The sequence below is a fragment of the Schistocerca serialis genome, chromosome 5 (genome assembly GCF_023864345.2).
Source record: "Schistocerca serialis cubense isolate TAMUIC-IGC-003099 chromosome 5, iqSchSeri2.2, whole genome shotgun sequence".
Taxonomy (NCBI): domain Eukaryota; kingdom Metazoa; phylum Arthropoda; class Insecta; order Orthoptera; family Acrididae; genus Schistocerca; species Schistocerca serialis.
This window is the reverse complement of record NC_064642.1, coordinates 364,019,775-364,042,899: the sequence shown is the minus strand read 5'-3', so window position 1 is coordinate 364,042,899 and position 23,125 is coordinate 364,019,775. Positions and strand designations below refer to the sequence as shown.

General features: G+C 40.9%; 1 protein-coding gene across 9 annotated transcripts in view; it reads right to left on the bottom strand.

Moving 5' to 3' along the window:
* The window catches only part of LOC126481093 (uncharacterized), an 801,677-nt gene that overhangs the window by 32,858 nt on the left and 745,694 nt on the right, over positions 1-23,125 (bottom strand). The window contains exon 1 of one of the 9 annotated variants that reach the window (XR_007587509.1): positions 3,839-4,103. The exons of 7 other annotated variants lie outside the window; for them this stretch is intronic. Coding sequence is in view for 1 of the 2 variants with exons in the window: in XM_050104601.1 (XP_049960558.1) it covers positions 2,927-3,317 (391 nt within the window). In the remaining variant the exon portion in view is untranslated. Of the gene's footprint in view, positions 1-2,926; positions 3,741-3,838; positions 4,104-23,125 lie in introns of those variants that run through there. One more of the 9 variants, XM_050104601.1, reaches the window with a different exon arrangement.

The window sequence follows — 23,125 nt, the reverse complement described above, 5'->3', positions numbered from 1 at the left end:
ATTTTGAAGAGTTGCTCAATGTAGGTGAAAATACGAGCAGTAATGTTTCAGATTTCGAGGTAGAATGGGATAGGAATTATGATGGAAATAGGATCACATTTCACAGTTGGGACAGGTTCCATCAGACTGGACAAAAGCAGTAATCACACCAATCTTTAAACATGGAAACAGAAAAGATTGTAACAACTACATCAAAGCTAATGCAGCTAGCTCTCAGCTACGATCTACTCTCTTCTGCAAGAAGGAAGTCAGTACCAAGACTAAGCTATCTGTGCACCGTTCAATCTTTCGACCAACTTTGTTGTATGGGAGCGAAAGCTGGGTGGATTCAGGTTACCTTATCAACAAGGTTGAGGTTACGGATATGAAAGTAGCTAGGATGATTGCAGGTACTAGTAGATGTGAACAATGGCAGGAGGGTGTCCACAATGAGGAAATCAAAGAAAAACTGGGAATGAACTCTATAGATGTAGCAATCAGGGTGAACAGGCTTAGATGGTGGGGTCATGTTAAAAGCATGGGAGAAGCAAGGTTACCCAAGAGACTCATGGGTTCAGCAGTAGAGGGTAGGAGGAGTCGGGGCAGACCAAGGAGAAGGTACCTGGATTTGGTTAAGAATGATTTTGAAGTAATAGGTGTAACATCAGAAGAGGCACCAATGTTAGCACCGAATAGGGGACCATGGAGGAATTTTATAAGGGGGCTACGCTCCAGACTGAACACTGAAAGGCATAATTAGTCTTAAATAATGATGATGATTGTTTGTCTAGTCCTAAAAATCAAGAAAATTATTATCTAATGACTTATACAGGATTCAAAATAAATGAAAAAATGTAAGTGTCCAGGTCTAGTGTAAAACTTGCACGAAGACAGCACACAGCTACAGAAATGTATGATACAACTCATATCATACAGTCTATATACAGACACACAAACACAGAAGGTGGGAGGAAGAAAGGGAGATAGAGCACATGCTTCTCACACGTAGGTCAAACTTTAATCTACTTAAAGCATTTAGTTACCGTGTATTGTACGCCCAACTGAGTCAGGGATTTTAAACAGGGCTGAAGGAAGTGACCATTAGAAATTCTTTCTATTTCACTGCTCCCAACATACCCACTGAAATCCCAAGCTACTTGCGATTATCCCCCCCCCCCCCCCCCCCCAAAAAAAAAACCAACCACAGAACCTGTCCTAAAGCTCGTTGGAACTTTTTTTTCTGCGATACACTGTATAGTGTATTGTAAAACACATATATGTCTATAAACAATATAAATGACTTGTTTCGAGAATTTATTGTGCAACACTCATATATAAATGAGCACAGACTTTTTTCATCACTGATGTTCGTGGTACTAACGCGTGACTTATGAAACAGCTATGCCTCTTGCACTAATAAAATTCCTACTGAATTGGGAAATACGGAAGCGTCCGATCCCGCCCGTCTGCTTTGACCCATGACGCCACAAATATGGCGGAAACAAAAAACACACACACTTTCCGACCCATGACATCACAAATATGGCGGAAACAAAAACAAACACACACACTTTCCACAAGAAGCCTAATGACACTAACGGGACAAGCGCGGGAAATAGGGTGTTTTGGGTGGGGGGGCAAACAAAATATAAACAAATTTAGACGCCTTGCGTAGCTACAACATGTAAGTGAAGACAGCCATGTATGAATACCCCACCCACCTCCCCAGGTGTCGTAACCCCTGCAACCCAGAGAAAAAGATGCTTCAGTAGCTGATTAGTGTCTTTTGTCTTTAAAAAAAAAAATTCACGGGATAGAACGATCAGAAAGATAAATATAATAAACTAAAACAGAAATTGGACGAAACAGATAATTAAAATAAGTAATAAGTGTTTTTAAATTAAAAAAAAAAATCTCACGAGATAGAACGAACAGATCAGAAAAGTATATAAAATAATAAAACAGAACTGGAGACAGCCACACTCAAACCAAACTCCGCGCCGTCATGAGTCACACACGACAACACCCTTACGTCACGGGTCAAAGCCGACACGTGGGATCAGACGCTTCTGTCGACCCCTGAATTGTGTCACTAAAACCACATCTGAATTAACATTTATGATGGTGATTTCACATAATTAATCTGGAATTTTAAAGACTGATCTTTCTTTTTCCCTTTAATGCAAAAAGGGCAAACAAGGGACAGCCATTTGTATTAAACGATAAAGAAAGTACCGCAGGGATATTAGGTCCAGCTCAGAATATATATTACACTCCAGTTCCAGTGCACAACATAGTGTAAAATTTAGATCAATGTAATGTACAGGTATGAATTACACAAATTTTATCATAAGAATCTAAGAGGTATATTCACGACAGTAAAATCGGCACGAAATAAGAAACTTTCCGGAGTACATAATACATATTTCGAACGCCAAAGACTTTATAATTTGATAAGGATTTATTTCTATTTTAATTCAGAAACATAGTGCTACTGGAGAAGTACAACCTGACATCAAATGCAAGGCAACACTAAGACAAAAATCAGTGTCCAACCGTACACACATTTTTTCAAGCAATGATAACATCTTGACGTGTATTAAAGATCCCTTAAGGGCTGCATTTTGGGCAACGTCAGGGGCAATACAACAATAAAGAAATAACAGAGTAACTGGATGGTAGACATACACATGGTATCTAACAAATGGTCATACAACGGCACATGAAATAGATGGGCACCCTTCATACATTACACCATTTTTACAGCACAATCAAAAGTAACAGGCACTACATAAAAATCCTATGAAGACTATGGAAGGTATATACATGTCAGATAGGTGTCTCCTAGGTACGTGAACACCTGAACTGTACCGTTACCTACGGAACGACATTACGAAGTTACAAAGTACCACAGAAATGTTATTGGCACGTATGCACTTTAACATACCTGACATTTGAGAGGACTCGAGTGATATTCTCTTTTTTGGGTAAATACATAGGTTTAGCTTCTGCAGCACTCTAGGAAGCTTCTCTTCTGAATTCCCAGTCTCGATAACATGTTTTCTAGTTACGGCTACAATGCTCAATTCTGTTATTCTCGTTCTGTTGCATTCGAACACTGGTAAGCCTGTTGTTTCTAAATCAAGCACTGCAAAAGACTGAATATTACACTGTTTCTCCAAATCCATCGTTGCTACTGCCATACCGTCACGCTTACGAACACTACACACGCCGACTACACTGCCTCCGGCATCGGTAAACAACTCACTCCTATGACGCACACCACAAGGACTCATGCTAAGAGTCAGAGACATGATGTAAATACCACTGTGTGGCATCCTGTCACCTGGTATTTAAAGAGTAGTCGGGTTTTATATCAGATTGACCGAAGTCATGGATCACCAATTGCATCACTTTCCATAGCTCATTATTTGTAGCTGGCCGTAAGTTATCGTTCAGAATAGATTTAACGATAAAAAAACTTCAATAACTTATTTACTGCGGCTATCTGGAACAGCCAATGAATAAAATATCTTCTTTTTTACCTATCAAACATTACCTGTCACACGGTAAAGGAAAAGTTGGACTATTTTATCACGTTAGCTGTTTGCATGTTGCATAGATAATTTGAACAACTCTTGTGACGATGTGGACGGAGTCAATTTACAGGTTATGTACGGTATACATAATTAGTGTTAAACTGATGAGTAAATTACTTTCCAGTCCTAATCATGCAACTACATGTATAAACCAGGTTCTTTTAATATGCTAACAAAGTTTAAAGAAAAACTCGTCGGTGGAATAGAAGGAGTTGTCCAGAGAACTGATTTTAAGTTAAATTTTATACTTGATTTGCTACCTGTCGCACATTTTATGGTATTTGGCAAATGACCAAAACGTCTTGTTGGTGCGTATTGAGCTTCCTTGAAACATCTCGACCATGTGATATGTCTATAATGAGGCCGTCCCGACGAGACGTTAAATTCTTATCTTCCTTCCTCCTTCTTTTGTGTAATCAATACCTCCGTTCTAAAAGATGAGTTAAAAAGCGTTCAAACGTGTGTAAATTCCTAAGGGACCAAACTGCTGAGGTCATCGGTCCCTAGACTTACGCACTACTTAAAGTAATTTATACTAAGAACAACACACACACCCATGCCCGAGAGAGGATTCGAACCTCCGGCGGGAGTGGCCGCACAATCGGTGACATAACGCCTCTAACCACGTGGCCACTCCGCGCGGCCAAAAGATGAGATAAATATTCCATAAGACATTACTGCGTGGAAATATGCGAAATATATCAGGAGGTTGGTTTATTTGTTTCCAAGACTAGCAATTACATGAGGAGCAAAAGTAGCGGAACTTAAGGCCCGTCCACACGCAACGATCTGCCTGCGCAAATGTCTGCACACATCATATCTGCGCAGACAGATCGTTGCGTGTGAACAGAAGATTTGCACCAACCTGAGGTGTGTGCAAACCTGGAAGTTGGAGTTGGAGGTTTGAGCAAAACCTCTCAAACCTGTGGGTTCAAACCACATCTGCGCAGACAAGTTGGAGCGTGTGGACAGGAGATCGCCGCAAATCTGGCGCGAAACAGCTGTTTGCTCAGTCTAGTGTTTGTATTTGTGCGCACAGGGCATTAAAATGGCTGATAATCGTCAGTGTTCTCGAGAGTTTGTAAGTGAATTCATTGAAATATATAGAAACCAACCATGTTTGTGGAAGATTAAAAGTAAAGAATATAGTGACCGAGACAAAAAGACCAGCATACAATGCTCTAATTGAAAAATTGCGGGCAGTTGACTCCTCGGCAAACAGAGAAACAGTAATTAAAAAAAAATAAAAAAAGTCGTTGCGAACTGTTTACCGAAAAGAGTTATCCAAAGTTTAGAAATCTAGATCTGGTGTAGGAGTTTTGTATCCTGGAACAAAAGTTTGTAACAGGTTGCTTCTACACAGTATCGAACTGAAAATGCCTACTCAGAAACAAAGTAAACCATAGCTCATTGGCCATGTAGGTATATAATCTCTAATAATATAGGCCTACTGTGTTTCAAACACGTCTACAACACCAAAAATATTATCTGTAACTTGACAGACTTAATTTACTTGACTTGCTTTCATGAACTCATCCTTCAGGACAGCGTAAATGTGTTGGGTATTATTTCACTCAACGCTTGTTTCGATATTGCAGTTGAAAATTCCAAATCGTTGTAGCTCCTTCCTGTTGCTAGGAATCTTAATGTTACCCCCAGCCGTTCATGAGGAGAAATTGCCCTTCTCATACAAGTATTTTTTCTCATGATATGAGGGGTTAGAAGCTTTAAGAGATAATTATAAGTTTCGACATCCATCCGCAAATAATTTCACCAGTCGTTAGGTTCGCCCTGCAACTCTCGCAGTAAATTTACGTGAGAAAACTGCTTTCGCTTTAGCAGCCACTGTCTACACCATTTTGACCGCTTTCTGTTCCCTGCAGTTGGTTTGAATGTTTTTTGCATCACAAGTTGCGAACACAGACCACAACAGAACTTCCTCCATTTCTATATTTCAAAATAACTGAATTAAATTTTTGACGTTTACGGGGAGCGTAGTCGCTTGCCACTGATATTTCTTTTCTACACCGACAGATGGCGGGCGAGTAGTAGATTGGGGTTTGTGTGGTGTGAACACACCACAATTGCAGCGATCTTTTGCATGTACAGACATCTGCGCCGATGTCTGCGCAGACAGATCGTTGCGTGTGGACTGGGCTTTAACTTTTTGAGCAGATTTGTAATATGCTTCTTCCAGTTCAAGTTTTCATCATTATGTACACCCAAAACAGGAGCATTCTACCATGTTTACTGTCTCCCGTTCATGCGGTACGCTAATTGCTATATAACTATTTGTTGTACAGGCCTGAAAACCGTGTGTTTTCTCAAAACTAAGAGTCCAGTTTTGAGAGCCACTTAACAATTCTTTGGAAAGCATCTTCAACAATCTCTTTTTCTTCTTTTTCTCTAATAAGATTTATTATAACACTAGTGTCCCTTGCAAAAAGCACCAATTCTGCTTGATGAATGTTAAATGGAACGCCGTTAACTTATACTCTGAGGTGACAAAAGCCATGGGATAGCGATGTGCACATATACAGATGGCGGTAGTATCGCGTACACAAGTTATAAAAGATCAGTGCACTGGCGGAGTTTGTCATTTGTACTCAGGTTATTCATGTACAAAGGTTTCTGACGTGGTTATGGCCGCCCAATGGGAACTAATAGCCTTTGAACCTGGAATGATGGTTGGAGCTAGATGCATGGAACATACCATCTCGGAAATCGTTCAGGAATTCGGTATTCCAAGATCCGCAGTGCAAGGGTGTGCCGAGAGTACAAAATTTCAGCAATTACCTCTCACCATGGACAACGCAGTCGCCGACGGCCTTCATTTAACGACCGAGAGCAGCGCATTTGCATAGATTTGGAAGTGCCAACAGACAAACAAGCAACACTGTGTGAAATAACTACAGAAATCAATGTGGGACGTAAGACAAACGTACCCATTACGACAGTATGGCGAAATTTGGCGTTAATGGGCTATGGCAGCAGACAACTGACGTGAATGCCTTTGCTAACAGCACAACGTAGCCCCAGGACCTTTCCTGCGCCTGTGACCATATCGGTTCGACCCTAGACAACTGCAAAACCGTGCCCTGGTCAGATGAGTCCCGATTTGGTTGGTAAGAGCTGATAGTAGGGTTCGTTTGTGGCGCAGACCCCCATGAAGCCACAGACCCAGGTTGTCAACAAGGCATTGTGCAAGCTGGTGGTGGCTCTGTAATAGTGTGGGATGTGTTTATGTGGAATAGACTGTGTTCGCTGGTCCAAATGAACCGATCATTGACTGAGAATACTTATGTTCTGTTAGATGGAGACCATTTGCAGCCATTCATTTACATCATGTTCCAGAACAACAATGGGATTTTTATGGATAACAGTGCACCATTTCGCTGAGTCACAATTGTTCACAATTGGTTTGAAGAACATTCTGGACAACTGGAACAAATGATTTGTCCAGCCAGATCGCCCAACATGAATCCCATCGAGCACCTATGGGATGTAATCGAGAGGTCAGTTCGTGCACAAAATCCTCCACCAACAACACTTCCGCGTTTGTGGTCGACTATAGAGGCAGCATCGCTCAATATTTCTGCAGGGGACTTCCAATGACTTGTTGAGTCGATTACATGTTGAGTTGCTGCATTACACTGGGCAAAAGGGGGTTGTACACGATATATGTAGGTATCTCATGACCTCTGTCACATCAGTGCACAAGGAATAGGAGTAGACTCTAAACTGAGCCTTGTAGGGGCCCATTTGTCATCTCTTCACAGCCCTTAAAATTTTCTACCCTTCCAAAAATGTTTGAATTATTCAGAAGAACTTTTTACATTCTATTTGTAAAGTGTGTCTCAAGCCAGTTGTGCATAAAGCCACCAATTTCATAAAACTTCAGTTTTTCAAAGGGAGTAACATGATATATGCAGCCAAACACCCTGGACATTATTTGTTAATTTAGAACAGCTTGTCCCCGTACATCTTTGACAACTGACATGAAAAATGAGCTAAACTGATTTATCCTTTTTTATTTTGCAATGATGATCTTTGCACTTCTTTTATATAAATTATTTTTATTTATTTTGTATTGGAAAACAAATCTATAAAACTACTCTGGGTTTCACAACCATAATCATTAATTCTTCTAAAAGCATCATACACAGTCACACAGATTAGCTGGTGCTAAAATGTGTCTCACATAATACTGTGAATTATTTTGCATAAATTTCAATCACATTAAGTAGTTTCATAACTTAACAATATTTATACAGTCGTACTCAGACAGTTTGCTTGTTGATAATTCAAGCTCATGGGCTCTTATATGAATTTATTGATTTTCGTAATTACTTTGTATTTCCTCCTCCTCCTTCTTCTTCTTCAGAGAAATTTGACATATCCATATTGCCTATTTGGAACAAAATATCTCGAAGTAGTTGTAGCAAAGATTCCAGTGTTGCTCAAGTCACTTTTTGTAACCTAAATTAGGCCCTTGACTGTGTGGAGCACACAATGCTTGAAAAACCGGACTGCTATAGCATTAGAGATAAAAGCCTAAAATTATTAAAATCCTATTTGCAGAGCTATAAGAAAGTTTTGCTGAGAGAAAAATGTACAGCATAGATCAACTTCAGTTGTGTTCCACAGGGACCTGTGCTAGGTACTTTCTTGTTTCTAAACCTGTGCTCATTTATTAGAGCCTGAAGAGGTCTACCATCAGATGACACAACTTTCCTTTAGAACATTAAATATTTCAGTAATCATAAAAGTTGTGTTGAAAAGAAAATCGCTCAAGCATCTTATTGGTTTAGAGCAAATGGATTCTTCCTGAATGAAAACAAAACTTGGCAGTTGATTTTTACTCTAAATGACAAGCTGATCCAATTTATGATGAGTTTTCGGTTGTATATTTCGACGATGTTAAGTTGTTTTTGTTTTGGTGCTTCTTGACTAAGTACTTGAAATATATATTAGAACTACCTATTTTTCATTTTTTCTGAAGTGTAATGTCATTGGATATTGATTTGTGAAGAAAGTCTAGTTGTATGCATTACTCAGACAAAAGCTATTAGGATTATTGCTGGCTCTTCATATAAAGTGCATTGTAAACCTCTGTTTTACGAACAAAAATAATGACTGATGAAATGAAAACAAAGTTACCAAAAGCAAAACAAAGAGAAAATGTACACTATTAGAATACAAGAAGCAACACATATATTTATACTCCATACCGGCTGACTGCTGTCGCCAAGCGGTTCTAGGCGGTTCAGTCAGGAACAACGCTGTTGCTATGGTCGCAGTTTCGAATCCTGCCTCAGGCATGGATGTGTGTGATGTTCTTAGGTTAGGTTAGGTTTAAGTAGTTCTAAGTCTAGGGGACCCATAGTGCTTAGAGCCATTTGAACCATACTCCATACCATGGCCTGTCAAAATCAGTTAACAGTCATGGGGGCACAAATTGCATAATAAGCTTTCACAAACTGATTTAGATCTACCTGAAGAAGCATTCAAACAAACACTGCATGATTGTTCCATTGCCTACCTATTGTATGATATAAAGTAATATATTAATTGCAATTTAAAACTGTAATGTTAATAGCTAACCTATTAACCTATTAACTCTGCCATTGCTGGTCTCAAACTCGGGGCCTCATCTCGCACGTGATGAAGGAGGAAGGGGGGAGTAACACCTTGTAAAAAAAGACCTGGGTCCATCTGGCTCCAGATGGTAGCACCCTGTGAGGGCCCCTGCCTAGGGTTACAGGTGAAGCCCCAAAATCTAGACACATCTGTGTGGTAGACACTGGTACTCTGGTCAGTGTCCTTTGGCTCTGTGAGTTTGGCTGTGATTGAATTTTCTGGAACTCAAAACTCAAGTCGAAATTATGTGAAACAATTAACAAAGTCCACAGAGAACAACTTTGATTTCGAAAGTTACAGAATATATAAGGGGAAACCAAACATAACCATTCCAGGAAGGAATCTCAAACTCTCTGGGACTGGATTTGCAGTAGATAAATCGATACTGGACTATGTAGTAGATTACACCTAACAATCAGAAAAACTTTCAACACTCACGGTACAATCTGAAAACACAGCATATACACTAATTAGTGCACATATTCCCACAAATAACTATAACAAGAAGAACCCAGAGATGATACAGGAATACTGGGAAGATCTGGAAGAAACTACTAGCAAAATCCCCAAGAATCACATAAATGTGTTACTAGAGGGTTTCAATGTCCAGCTAGGCAAGGAAAGAAAATTCCGAAACATGACAGGGAAACACATGGCCCACAAGAGAACAAACAAAAAGGGGGAGAACTTGATAAATTTCTGCAGGAATTTTGAGCTGAAAATCATGTCAATGCAATTCCAGAAACCACACAGGAAACTAGTAACTGTGAAATCCCCCAACTGTGCTATATGATACACTCCTGGAAATTGAAATAAGAACACCGTGAATTCATTGTCCCAGGAAGGGGAAACTTTATTGACACATTCCTGGGGTCAGATACATCACATGATCACACTGACAGAACCACAGGCACATAGACACAGGCAACAGAGCATGCACAATGTCGGCACTAGTACAGTGTATATCCACCTTTCGCAGCAATACAGGCTGCTATAATCCCATGGAGACGATCGTAGAGATGCTGGATGTAGTCCTGTGGAACGGCTTGCCATGCCATTTCCACCTGGCGCCTCAGTTGAACCAGCGTTCGTGCTGGACGTGCAGACCGTGTGAGACAACGCTTCATCCAGTCCCAAACATGCTCAATGGGGGACAGATCCGGAGATCTTGCTGGCCAGGGTAGTTGACTTACATCTTCTAGAGCACGTTGGGTGGCACGGGATACATGCGGACGTGCATTGTCCTGTTGGAACAGCAAGTTCCCTTGCAGGTCTAGGAATGGTAGAACGATGGGTTCGATGACCGTTTGGATGTACCGTGCACTATTCAGTGTCCCCTCGACGATCACCAGTGGTGTACGGCCAGTGTAGGAGATCGCTCCCCACACCATGATGCCGGGTGTTGACCCTGTGTGCCTCGGTCGTATGCAGTCCTGATTGTGGCGCTCACCTGCACGGCGCCAAACACGCATACGACCATCATTGGCACCAAGGCAGAAGCGACTCTCATCGCTGAAGACGACACGTCTCCATTCGTCCCTCCATTCACGCCTGTCGCGACACCACTGGAGGCGGGCTGCACGATGTTGGAGCGTGAGCGGAAGACGGCCTAACGGTGTGCGGGACCGTAGCCCAGCTTCATGGAGACGGTTGCGAATGGTCCTTGCCGATACCCCAGGAGCAACAGTGTCCCTAATTTGCTGAAAAGTGATGGTGCGGTCCCCTACGGCACTGCGTAGGATCCTACGGTCTTGGCGTGCATCTGTGCGTCGCTGCGGTCCGGTCCCAGGTCGACGGGCACGTGCACCTTCCGCCGACCACTGGCGACAACATCAATGTACTGTGGAGACCTCACGCCCCGCGTGTTGAGCGATTCGGCGGTACGTCCACCCGGCCTCCCGCATGCCCACTATACACCCTCGCTCAAAGTCCGTCAACTGCACATACGGTTCACGTCCACGCTGTCGCGGCATGCTACCAGTGTTAAAGACTGCGATGGAGCTCCGTATGCCACGGCAAACTGGCTGACACTGACGGCGGCGGTGCACAAATGCTGCGCAGCTAGCGCCATTCGACGGCCAACACCGCGGTTCCTGGTGTGTCCGCTGTGCCGTGCGTGTGTTCATTGCTTGTACAGCCCTCTCGCAGTGTCCGGAGCAAGTATGGTGGGTCTGACACACCGGTGTCAATGTGTTCTTTTTTCCATTTCCAGGAGTGTAATTTAAGATAGACCAGGTAGCAATATCCATGAAAAACGCTAGAGAAGTAATGAATGTAAGAACTAGGAAAGGAATTTGTGAGTCTGAACATCACCTTCTCCAAATCAAAGCAAAATTTATACATGACAGATATATTAAGAGAATCAACACAGCCTTCAGAACAGATCCAGAGTACCTGGAACTAAACGAGGAAGAAATAATAGAAGAAATTACGAAAATCAACAGCAACAACTGGACAGAACTGTCAGAAAAAATGAGAGGACTGATAAAATTGGGGTAACCTCTGAGAAAAAGGAAACATCGATGGTAGAGCACGACATGTGACAGAGCTATGGAAGACAGAATACAAGCCTGGAAAAAATTTAACAGCCATAGAACACAAGAAAAATGGATGAATTCTACAGGATACAGAAAAACACTTCAAAAATGATCCGCAGAGAAAAAAGAGGTTACAAAAACAGCAGGTTGAAGGGGATAGAAAATGACTTCACCAGAAACAATATTTGCAGAATATTCTGAGAAAATATGATAGGATATCAACCTCCAAGCTTTTGCTTCAAACAACAAAACACACTGGAAACAAATCCGTAGAAAAACTTTGAAATATTAGCTCGATACTTTGTCACATTACTCAACTGCGATGAACCAAAACAGAGATTACAGTTCAGTTCACAAAACCAGAACCTAACCAGGACTGTGAGCTCCCTCCCCGCCCCCAACACATGAAGAAATAGTGAAAATAATAAAATCATTGAAATATGACAGAGCACCAGGAGAATACGGACCGATTGCAGAAATATGGAAATTAGACCATGAAAACATTACACCCAAAATACACAGAATAATCAAAATCATCTGTGAAATAGAAGAGGTGCCAGAAGAATGAAAGTCAGCCCTAGTACATCCACTCCACAAGAAAGGAGACAAAACAGACCCCAATAACTATAGAGGAATATTGTTACTGCCTGTGACATACATAATTCTCTCCAAAGCTCTGTTAAATTGCCTAGAATCTTAGATAGCTCCACATATCAGAGAGTACCAAGCAGGGTTCAGGAAGAGCAGATCGTGCAGTGAACAGATCTGGCGTCTGAAAACAACATTAACAGCGAGAAAGTCCAGAAACACCACAATAACATGTGTTGATTTCAAGAAGGTCTACGATTCTATAGACAGAGAAACACTTTTCAGTACACTGGAAGAAATGAAGGTAGACAACAAGACCAGAAAACTAATCCAGGAATCATTAACAAATCCAAAATCCAAAGTGAAGTTCATGGGAGAGATTTTAGAACCACTCGAAATCAAGAGAGGGGTGAGACAAGGAGATTGCCTGTCACCCATTTTATTTAACACAGCTTTAGAGAAAATGATAAGGACATAGGACAAAGGAGTCAAAGGGGTAAAGATGGGCAGACACAAAAATAGAACCATCAACATAAAATGTCTGGCCTTTGCCGATGATATAGCCATCATAACAAATAAGAGAAAAGTAGCCAAAGAAGCCCTAGAGATACTACATGAAATCGCAGCCAGAACAGGACTACAAATTTCGTATGAAAAAGCCAGTACATGGATACAAAATCCACAGACAGAAACCCATTGGTAACGAAGTATGGAAAGATAGCACAAGTAGAAAGTTTCAAATACCTGGGAGAGATTATACAAAAAACAGGACTAAACTGGACAGACAATGAAGAAAGAGTAGCAAAGCTACATAAAGCTTACGGACTTACATGGAACCATTACAACAAAATAAGTATTTCCATTAATGCCAAATTAAGACATTGCAAAACAGTATCTTACCAGAAGCCTTATATTGCCTCAGAAATGACAGTAATCAGGGGAAGAACGAAAATCAATGAAATGGAAAAGCAAGGTCAGAAAATTCTGAGAAAGTTCTATGGGCCAGTTCAGAGACAGGGGATCTGGATAAAAAGACTGACAAAAGACCTGTACAAACAGACCATGATAATTACAGACAACATCAGAAAAGGAAGGGCTAAATTCTCTGGGCGCATTTATAGGATGAAAAAAAAGATGCTGATCAAGAAGATTTTTAACATAGTGATGAGTAATACAATGAAACCCAACTGAGCAAAGGAAACCATGGAAGACCTCATGAAACTAAATATCTTCACAGAAGAAATAACAAACAGAGAATAACACAGAGAAAAAAAAAGTCAGCAAACAGAAACTCGAGGAAACGCCAAAAGAGAAGAAACCAGGAAAGAAGTAGACAGAACAGAGGAAGAAAAAACACAGTGAATATATGAGAGGTATTTAGGAAGAGAAAAGAAAGAGACAAAAAAGTGCCAAGAAATTGATTGGTTTTTAACACTCTCCTAAATGGGGAATTATCAATAATAATAAATAATAATAATGGTAGCTAACCTACTGTACTTTTGAATTATCAGTTGTATTGTACCATGTATGTGAATTATCTGTTGCTGTAATTTTCTAATGACAGTAAAACATTGCCCACCTATTGTATGATATGAAGTAGTTTATTAATTGTAATTTAAAACTGTAATATTAATAGCTCATCTATTATACTTCTGAATTATCAGTTGTATTGTATCATGTATGTGGATTATCTATTACTGTAATTTTCTAATGACAGTAAAATAATTATTATTGCTATTATTAATTCATCTAGTTATCAAGTGCAATTGTTGCCATAGGATCGTTGCTTGAATCTATCTGTAAAGGTGCACTCTGCCCAATGTATGCCAATCTTCTGACCACTTTGAGTATTTGCTTTGTGACAAACTTGAGTGTTGATATTTATCAAGATCTTGCTTTTCGTAGGCCACTTATTTTGCTAGCTGGTCTTGCTAGTCATTGAATTGTTGTTGCTCCCTGCTTATACACATCAGTAGCATAGCCATTCGAATAGTTTCCAGTTTTCCTATTGTTGAAGTGGTTTCTTTTAGCTGTGGTAAGTGCGACTGAGAGGCAAATAATGATGGTAAAATCTTTTGACACTTGTTTTGAGTCTTCAAGTGCCTCATAAATTGTCTCCAGCTCTAAAGTAATCTCTATTTCTGCCAAAGGAAGTTTATATTGATCCAAATTGTATGTTTTTTGCTTCCATATAAGCACTTCTGGTCACTTAATCATATTCTCAGGTGTTCTGGTTCTACATGGACAACTAGAATCTCACAAATATCGGAGTAAAGCAAAGTACATTAATTTCAAGTCAACATATTATGTTCCATATTTAATAGGCATCTTTTGGCAATTAATGAGAAAGATTGTTCCATAAGCAGGCTTCTATCCTGAAGCAACCTCCTAGCAGATCAGAAAACATAAGCAAATTCTGAGAAGGGCCATAGTTTAGGGCCACTTTAACCTTTACATAACTTGATGGATATTTCATTTTGGAGGTCAGAGGAAGGTAATGTACCACCTCCAACAGGCCTCAGTAAACCATTGAAGTGTTTGAATCAACCTGCAGATTGTAAACAACTATATCTTAACCTCTTGTAAGTAGGAATGGCATGTAGGGAATTCTAATTTAAGTTTTTTGTACACACTGCAATTTACACTTAATTATGTTCACTCTCTCCCTCTCCCTCTCCACCTAAAAACCACACATATGCATGTGAGTGTGAGTGCAAGTGTGTTCACACACAAACACACAATGTCTTTAGACAGTTCAATAAACAGCTGGACAACTAGCAGGAGGCAAATAAATACAATTACAAAACAATGTGAGATGTCTGCTCAGGAATTCTTCTATGTAGTTGAATGAGCTGTCAGCAAATATGATTTGAATGTGTTTGCAATTAATTTTATTATTTACACTGCACAACAAGAGGGATAACAAATAAGGAAATTTTACTTATTATGCATTTACAGTATAGTACAAAGAACGTGTGATAAAATTTGTACATGACTATGAAATTTAATGCACTGTGTTGTAATTCCTTTAGCCACTTCTATTTCATCTTGCGCGCTTAAAAAAAAAAAAGAAGGAAAAAAGAGGCTATGTACACTCAGAGTCAGAGTTGAAATATTAGAAGTTTTGGTTGGTTTCGTTGTCCAGGGGCTGGGATACATAGTTGCCACATTACAAGCAAAATACTGCTGAGTCTACAGTAAACAATATGAATTTACACATGAATCGAATAGTCGAAGGCTCCAATCACTCGTCAATTGCTAATTTTAAATGTGATATAGAAATTTGTAAATGAAAGACTGCAATTAAATAAAATCGGCAGGTACTACCTTTAGCGACTCTAAATGATGAGCACGATAGCAGAAGTACCTTTAAGAATTCCGTTTATAATGTCTAAGCAATTCTAAGTGATCTCAGTGGTATCAGAACCAAATAAACTTGAATTATGACAAATTAAATTGTAATTTTCTTTCTGGGCTTCTGTGGCCCTCCTGTCGGTATTACATGTAACCAAAATTACCATGGTAACGCCAGCGTTAATCACTTTCCTTAACAGAGTAAAGTATTTCTTGTAATGTGAAATCATTCCTACTTCACTGTACTGGTATTGTGAGTGGTTGAAAGCAAGGGGAAACTACAGCTGTAATTTGTCCCGAGGGCATGCAGCTTTACTGTATGGTTAGATGATATTGGTGTCCTCTTGGGTAAAATATTCTGGAGGTAAAATAGTCCCCCATTTGTGTCTCCAGCTGGGACTACTCAGGAGGACGTCGTTATCAGGAGAAACAAAACTGACGTTGTACAGATTCGAATATGGGATGTCAGATCCCTTAATCAGGCAGGTTGGGTAGAAAATTTAAAAAGGAAAATGGATAGGTTAAAATTAGATATAGTGGGAATTAGTGAAGTTCGGTGGCAGGAGGAGCAGGACTTCTGGTTAGCTGAATGCTGATTTATAAATACAAGATCAAATAGGGGTAATGTAGGTTTAGCAATTAATAAAAAAATAGGAACGTGTATAAACTACTATGAACAGCATAGTGAACACATTATCACAGCCTAGATAGGAATTAAGCCCACAACCACCTCAGTAGTACAAGTTTATATGCCAATTATGTCTGCAGACGATGAAGAGATTGAAGAAATGTATGATGAGGTAAAAGAAATTATTCAGATGATAAGGGAGATGAAAATTTAATAGTCATGGGGACTGGAATTTGATAGTAGGAAAAGGAAGAGAAAGAAAAGTAGCAGGTAAATGTGGAGTGGGGTAAGGAATGGAAGATGAAGCTGCCTGGAAGAATTTGGCACAGAGCATAACTTAATTATAGCTAATACTTGGTTTAAGAATCATGAAAGAAGGTTGTATACATGGAAGACGCCTGGAGACACTGGAAGGTTTCAGATAGATTTTGTAATGGTAAGACAGAGATTTAGGAACCAGGTTTTCAATTGTAAGACATTTCCAGGGTCAGATGTGGACTCTGACCACAATCTATTGGTTATGAACCAAGGTAGTAACTTATGGGGATGGGACCTGGGTAAACTGAAAGAACCAGAGTTTGTAGAGAATTCCAGAGGGAGTGTTGCGGAACGATTGACGAGAACAGGGGAAACGAATATAGTAGAAAAAGAGTGAGTAACTTTGGGAGATGAAATAGTGAAGATAGCAGAGGCTCAAGTGGGGTAAAAAGCCGAGGGCTAGTAGAAATCCTTGGGTAATACAAGAGATATTGAATTTAAAGGATGAAAGGAGAAAATACACTCCTGGAAATGGAAAAAAGAACACATTGACACCGGTGTGTCAGACCCACCATACTTGCTCCGGACACTGCGAGAGGGCTGTACAAGCAATGATCACACGCACGGCACAGCGGACACACCAGGAACCGCGGTGTTGGCTGTCGAATGGCGCTAGCTGCGCAGCATTTGTGCACCGCCGCCGTCAGTGTCAGCCAGTCTGCCGTGGCATACGGAGCTCCATCGCAGTCTTTAACACTGGTAGCATGCCGCGACAGCGTGGACGTGAACCGTATGTGCCGTTGACGGACTTTGAGCGAGGGCGTATAGTGGGCACGCGGGAGGCCGGGTGGACGTACCGCCGAATTGCTCAACACGTGGGGCGTGAGGTCTCCACAGTACATCGATGTTGTCGCCAGTGGTCGGCGGAAGGTGCACGTGCCCGTCGACCTGGGACCGGACCGCAGCGACGCACGGATGCACGCCAAGACCGTAGGATCCTACGCAGTGCCGTAGGGGACCGCACCGCCACTTCCCAGCAAATTAGGGACACTGTTGCTCCTGGGGTATCGGCGAGGACCATTCGCAACCGCCTCCATGAAGCTGGGCTACGGTCCCGCACACCGTTAGGCCGTCTTCCACTCACGCCCCAACATCGTGCAGCCCGCCTCCAGTGGTGTCGCGACAGGCGTGAATGGAGGGACGAATGGAGACGTGTCGTCTTCAGCGATGAGAGTCGCTTCTGCCTTGGTGCCAATGATGGTCGTATGCGTGTTTGGCGCCGTGCAGGTGAGCGCCACAATCAGGACTGCATACGACCGAGGCACACAGGGCCAACACCCGGCATCATGGTGTTGGGAGCGATCTCCTACACTGGCTGCACACCACTGGTGATCGTCGAGGGGACACTGAATAGTGCACGGTACATCCAAACCGTCATCGAACCCATCGTTGTACCATTCCTAGACCGGCAAGGGAACTTGCTGTTCCAACAGGACAATGCACGTCCGCATGTATCCCGTGCCACCCAACGTGCTCTAGAAGGTGTAAGTCAACTACCCTGGCCAGCAAGATCTCCGGATCTGTCCCCCATTGAGCATGTTTGGGACTGGATGAAGCGTCGTCTCACGCGGTCTGCACGTCCAGCACGAACGCTGGTCCAACTGAGGCGCCAGGTGGAAATGGCATGGCAAGCCGTTCCACAGGACTACATCCAGCATCTCTACGATCGTCTCCATGGGAGAATAGCAGCCTGCATTGCTGCGAAAGGTGGATATACACTGTACTAGTGCCGACATTGTGCATGCTCTGTTGCCTGTGTCTATGTGCCTGTGGTTCTGTCAGTGTGATCATGTGATGTATCTGACCCCAGGAATGTGTCAATAAAGTTTCCCCTTCCTGGGACAATGAATTCACGGTGTTCTTATTTCAATTTCCAGGAGTGTATAAAAATGCAGCAAAGAAGCACGTGAAAAGGAATACAAACGTCTCAAAAATGAGATCTACAGGATGTAAAAAATAGTTAAGCAGGAATCGCTAGAGAACAAATGTAAGCATGTAGAAGCATATATCACTAGGGGTAAGATAGATGCTGACTAGAGGAAAATTAAAGAGACTTTTGGAGAAAAGAGGACCAACTGTACGAATATCAAGAGATCGAATGGAAAATCAGTCCTAAGCAAAGAAGGGAAAGCACAAAGTTGGAAGGAGTATATAGAAGGTCTATACAAGGGCGATGTACTTGAGGGCAATATTATGGAAATGGAAGAAGACGTAGATGAGATGAGAGATATGATACTGTGTGAAGAATTTGACAGAGCACTGAAAGACCTAAGTCGAAACAAGACCCCAGGAGTAGACAACATTCTGTTAGACCTACTGATAGCCTTGGGAGAGCCAGCCATGACAGAACTCTTCTATCTGGTGAGCAAGATGTATGAGACAGGCAAAATACCTTGATACTTCAAGAAGTATATAATAATTCAAATTCCAAAGCAAGCAGGTGCTGACAGGTGTGAGAATTGCCGAACTATCAGTTTAAAAATCACAGTTGCAAAATACTATCACGAATTCTATACAAATGAGTGGAAAAACTGGTAGAAGCCGACCTCAGGGAGGATCAGTTTTGGTCCTGTAGAAATATAGGAACACGCGAGGCAATACTGACACTATGACTTACCTTAGAAGAGAGGTTAAGGAAAGGCAAACTTAGGTTTATGGCGATTGTATACTTAAGGAAAGCTTTTGACAATGTTGATTAGAATACTCTCTTTGAAATTGTGAAAGTGGTAGGGGGAAAATACATGGAGGGAAAGCTGTAAACATTCTGTACAGAAACCAGATGGCAGTTACAAGAATCCAGGGGCACAAAAGAATGCAGTGGTTGAGAAGGGAGTGATACAGGGTTGTAGCCTGTCCCTGATTTTATTCAATCTGTATATTGAGCAGAAAAATTTGGAGTGGGTATTAAAATCCAGAAAGAAGAAATAAAAACCTTGAGGTTTGTCGACAACATTGTGACTCTGTCATACACAGCAAAGGTCTTGGAAGAGCAGTTGAATGCAACGGACACTGTCTTGAAAGGAGGATATAATATGAACATCAACAAAACCAAAACGACGATACTGGAATTTAGTCGAATTAAATCAGGTGATACTGATGGAAGTAGATTGGGAAATAAGACACTTAAATTAGTAGACGAGTTTTGCTATTTGGGGAGCAAAATGACTGATGATGGACGAAGGAGAGAGGATATAAAACGTAGACGGACAATGGCAAGAAAAACATTTCTGAAGAAGAGAAATTTGTTAACATTGATTATAGATATAAGTGTAAGGAAGTCTTTTCTGAAAGAATTTGTGTGGAGTGTAGCCATGTATGGAAGTGAAACATGGACGATAAAAGTTTAGACAAAAAGAGACTAGACCCTTTTGAAATGTGGTGCCACAGGAAAATGCTGAAGATTAGTTGGGTAGGTCACGTAACTAATGAGGAAGTACTGAATTGAGTTGGGAAGAAGAGGAATTTGTGGCACAACTTAATTAGAAGAGGGGATTAGTTAGTAGGAGACGTTCTGAGGCATCAAGGGATCACCAATTTAGTATTGGAGGGAAGTGTGAAGAGTAAAAATCGTAGAGGGAAACCAAGAGATGAATACGCTAAGCAGATTCAGAGGGATGTAGGATGCAATTGTTACTCAGAGATGAAGAGGTTTGCACAGGATAAAGTAGCAGGGAGAGCTGCATCAAACCAGTCTTTGGACTGAAGATTATAACAACAAAAGTGCAAAACTGTGGTACAAAATTAGTAAATGAACCGTTTTACGTTTCAGTCATGAATACTTTCGAAGACAGATTTCTATATGGAAATGATTGTAACTTCAAATTGCTTTTCTCGCAAAGCATCAAAATATGGAATAAAGCTATCATCTATTTGCGATGCCTTTGATGTCGGTGCATACTGTAATTACTCTAATCTTATCCCCATGACCCCTATGTGGGTGATACGTTGGGGGGATGTAGTGTATTCCTAGAGCCATCATTTAAAGTCGATTCTTGAAACTTTGTTAGTAGACTTTCACTTGCTAGTTTACGTCAATCTTCAAGAGTCTGCCAATTCAGTTTCTTCAGCATCACACTAACACTCACCCATGGGTCAAACAAACCCTTGACTATTCGTTTTGCCATTCACTTCTGTGTATGCATTCAAAGCCCCCTGTTGGTCCTGTTGGGCATGAGTCAAATGGCTCTGAGCACTATGAGACTTAACATCTGAGGTTATCAGTTCCCTAGACTTAGAACTACTTAAACCTAACTACCCTAAGGACATCACACACATCCATGCCCGAGGCAGGATTCGAACCTGCGACCGTAGCAGCAGCTTGGTTCCGGACTGAAGCTCCTAGAACTGCTCGGCCACAACGTCCAGCTTGGAATGAGTCCCACACACTTGAACAATATTCTATAACAGGTTGCGTGAGTGATTTGTAAGGAATCTCCTTCGTAGACTAATTGCACTTTCCTAGTATTCTACCAATAAACCAAAGTCTCCCACCTCCCAAGTTCATTTCCACCTGATAAAAGGCTGTGCGCACATCCACATATTTCGTTTCATCGTAGTTTTTGTGGTTGATGTCATTTGTTTGTTGTTTGTTAGTTTTGTTACTTGTTATAAACTGTTTCGTTTCATTATTTCTTTTGTTAAACTTTATAATTTTATAATTACTAACGAAAGATTAATTGAAGCAGTGAGGAGGCAGTCCCAAATGTGCGACATGAGTGTACTAAATTACTTGCCATCTACTACATTTGTAAAGTGGATATTTTTTACATACCGGTACCGTATTTAATATTTTACAATGAAATGGATTGCAATATGGCTGAGAATTAAAGTGAAAAACGTACTGTGGGGAGGTTCAGATTAATTAGTAACTGGAATTTATTCGATGTTGTCACGCATTTGTAATGTTTCATACCTGAATGAACTGAAACCTTCAGACACTGCAAAGATGGCAACATGCTTTTTTATGAAATGTGCGTCAAGTAAATATGTGTTGATGGCAGGCTTATTTATTGTTAAGTAGCTCCCTTGATTTATGTGAAACAGTTTTGCAAGCGTCAGTGGTCGATATATACGCAATTCTACTAGTGAAGCCCAGTACAAATAAGACACTGGAACCAGTAAAAACCAAAAACCTATAAATCTTTACGGGAAAGGTATTGAGGGAGATATGCCTATTGCACAGAAATTTCCATGGAACTGGCGACTAAACTCAACTTTAAACGAACTAATTTTTATGGGATGTAGCGGCAGCTCATAACACTGTATTCCTTGTAGTAGTTATGGGTGTAACACATGGAAAAAACTGATGCTTCGACTTATTAAATACTTATGAAATGCAGAGTTCTTTTCCTTAAGCTCGTTGTATAATGTATGAAATTCCCTTTCTGTACCACGTGAAAACTTTCGGAACCATACTCTTTCTTTGTATTGTTTTGCACTTTTGTCTTTCTTCTGTAATATTCAAGCCATCCCTGCAAGCTTTGCAAATCATTTGAGTGCAATGAATATCATTTTCGTATATGTATGGAATCCAGTATCCACATATATAAGCTCACATGTTGTGCGTGTGCCCTTCGTGCTTAAGTTCAACTGAAAATCATCTTACGAAGATTGCAGTTCCAGTGGAAAAATAGTTGGGGACAGCCTGGCGAGATGAGATCACGTGAGTTGAATTGACTCGAAGTGCCGTGGCCTGACGGACGGTGTGAATACACCTTGATGTGACATACCATGATGGCCAGTGTGAATTGGCCATTACCCACAACTGAGCCAATGTGGTCATTACATTTAATATCCCTACGAAGTGGTATTTGTATGAGGTGGCCGACTCCAATTGCGACTCATTGATATTGTAGTCGTAGGATACTGGGTTTCATCGTTTTGAGAAGTTCACAGTTTTACATTTCTTAACATTTAGAGCAACTTATCAATCTCTGCACTACTTGGAAATCTTATCAAGATCTGACTGAATATTTATGAAACTTCTTTCGAACAGTACTTCACTGCAGATAATTGCACTATCTGCAAAAATCTGAGGTTATTATTGAAATTGTCCATAAAGTCATTACCATACAATATGAACAGCAAGGGTCCTAGCACACTTCTCTGGGGCACACCCGAAGTTACTTTTACATCTGACGATGATTCTCCATCCAAGATAACATCTGTGTCCTCTGTACCAAAAAGTCCTCAATCCAAACCCAAATTTCACTTGATACCACATATGATCGAGCTTTTTACAATAAGCATAGCTGTGGTGTTGGGTCAAATGCATTTCAGAAATCAAGAGATACTGAATCTACTGACTACCTTGATCCAAAGCTTTCAGTACAACATGTGAGAATATTGCGAGTTGGGTTTCACTTGATCGAGTTTTTCCGGAATCCATGCTTGTAGGGGTGAATGGGGTCATTCTGTTCAAGATAACTCATGATATTTGAGTCCAGAATATATTATAAGATTCTACAACAAGTAAATGTCAA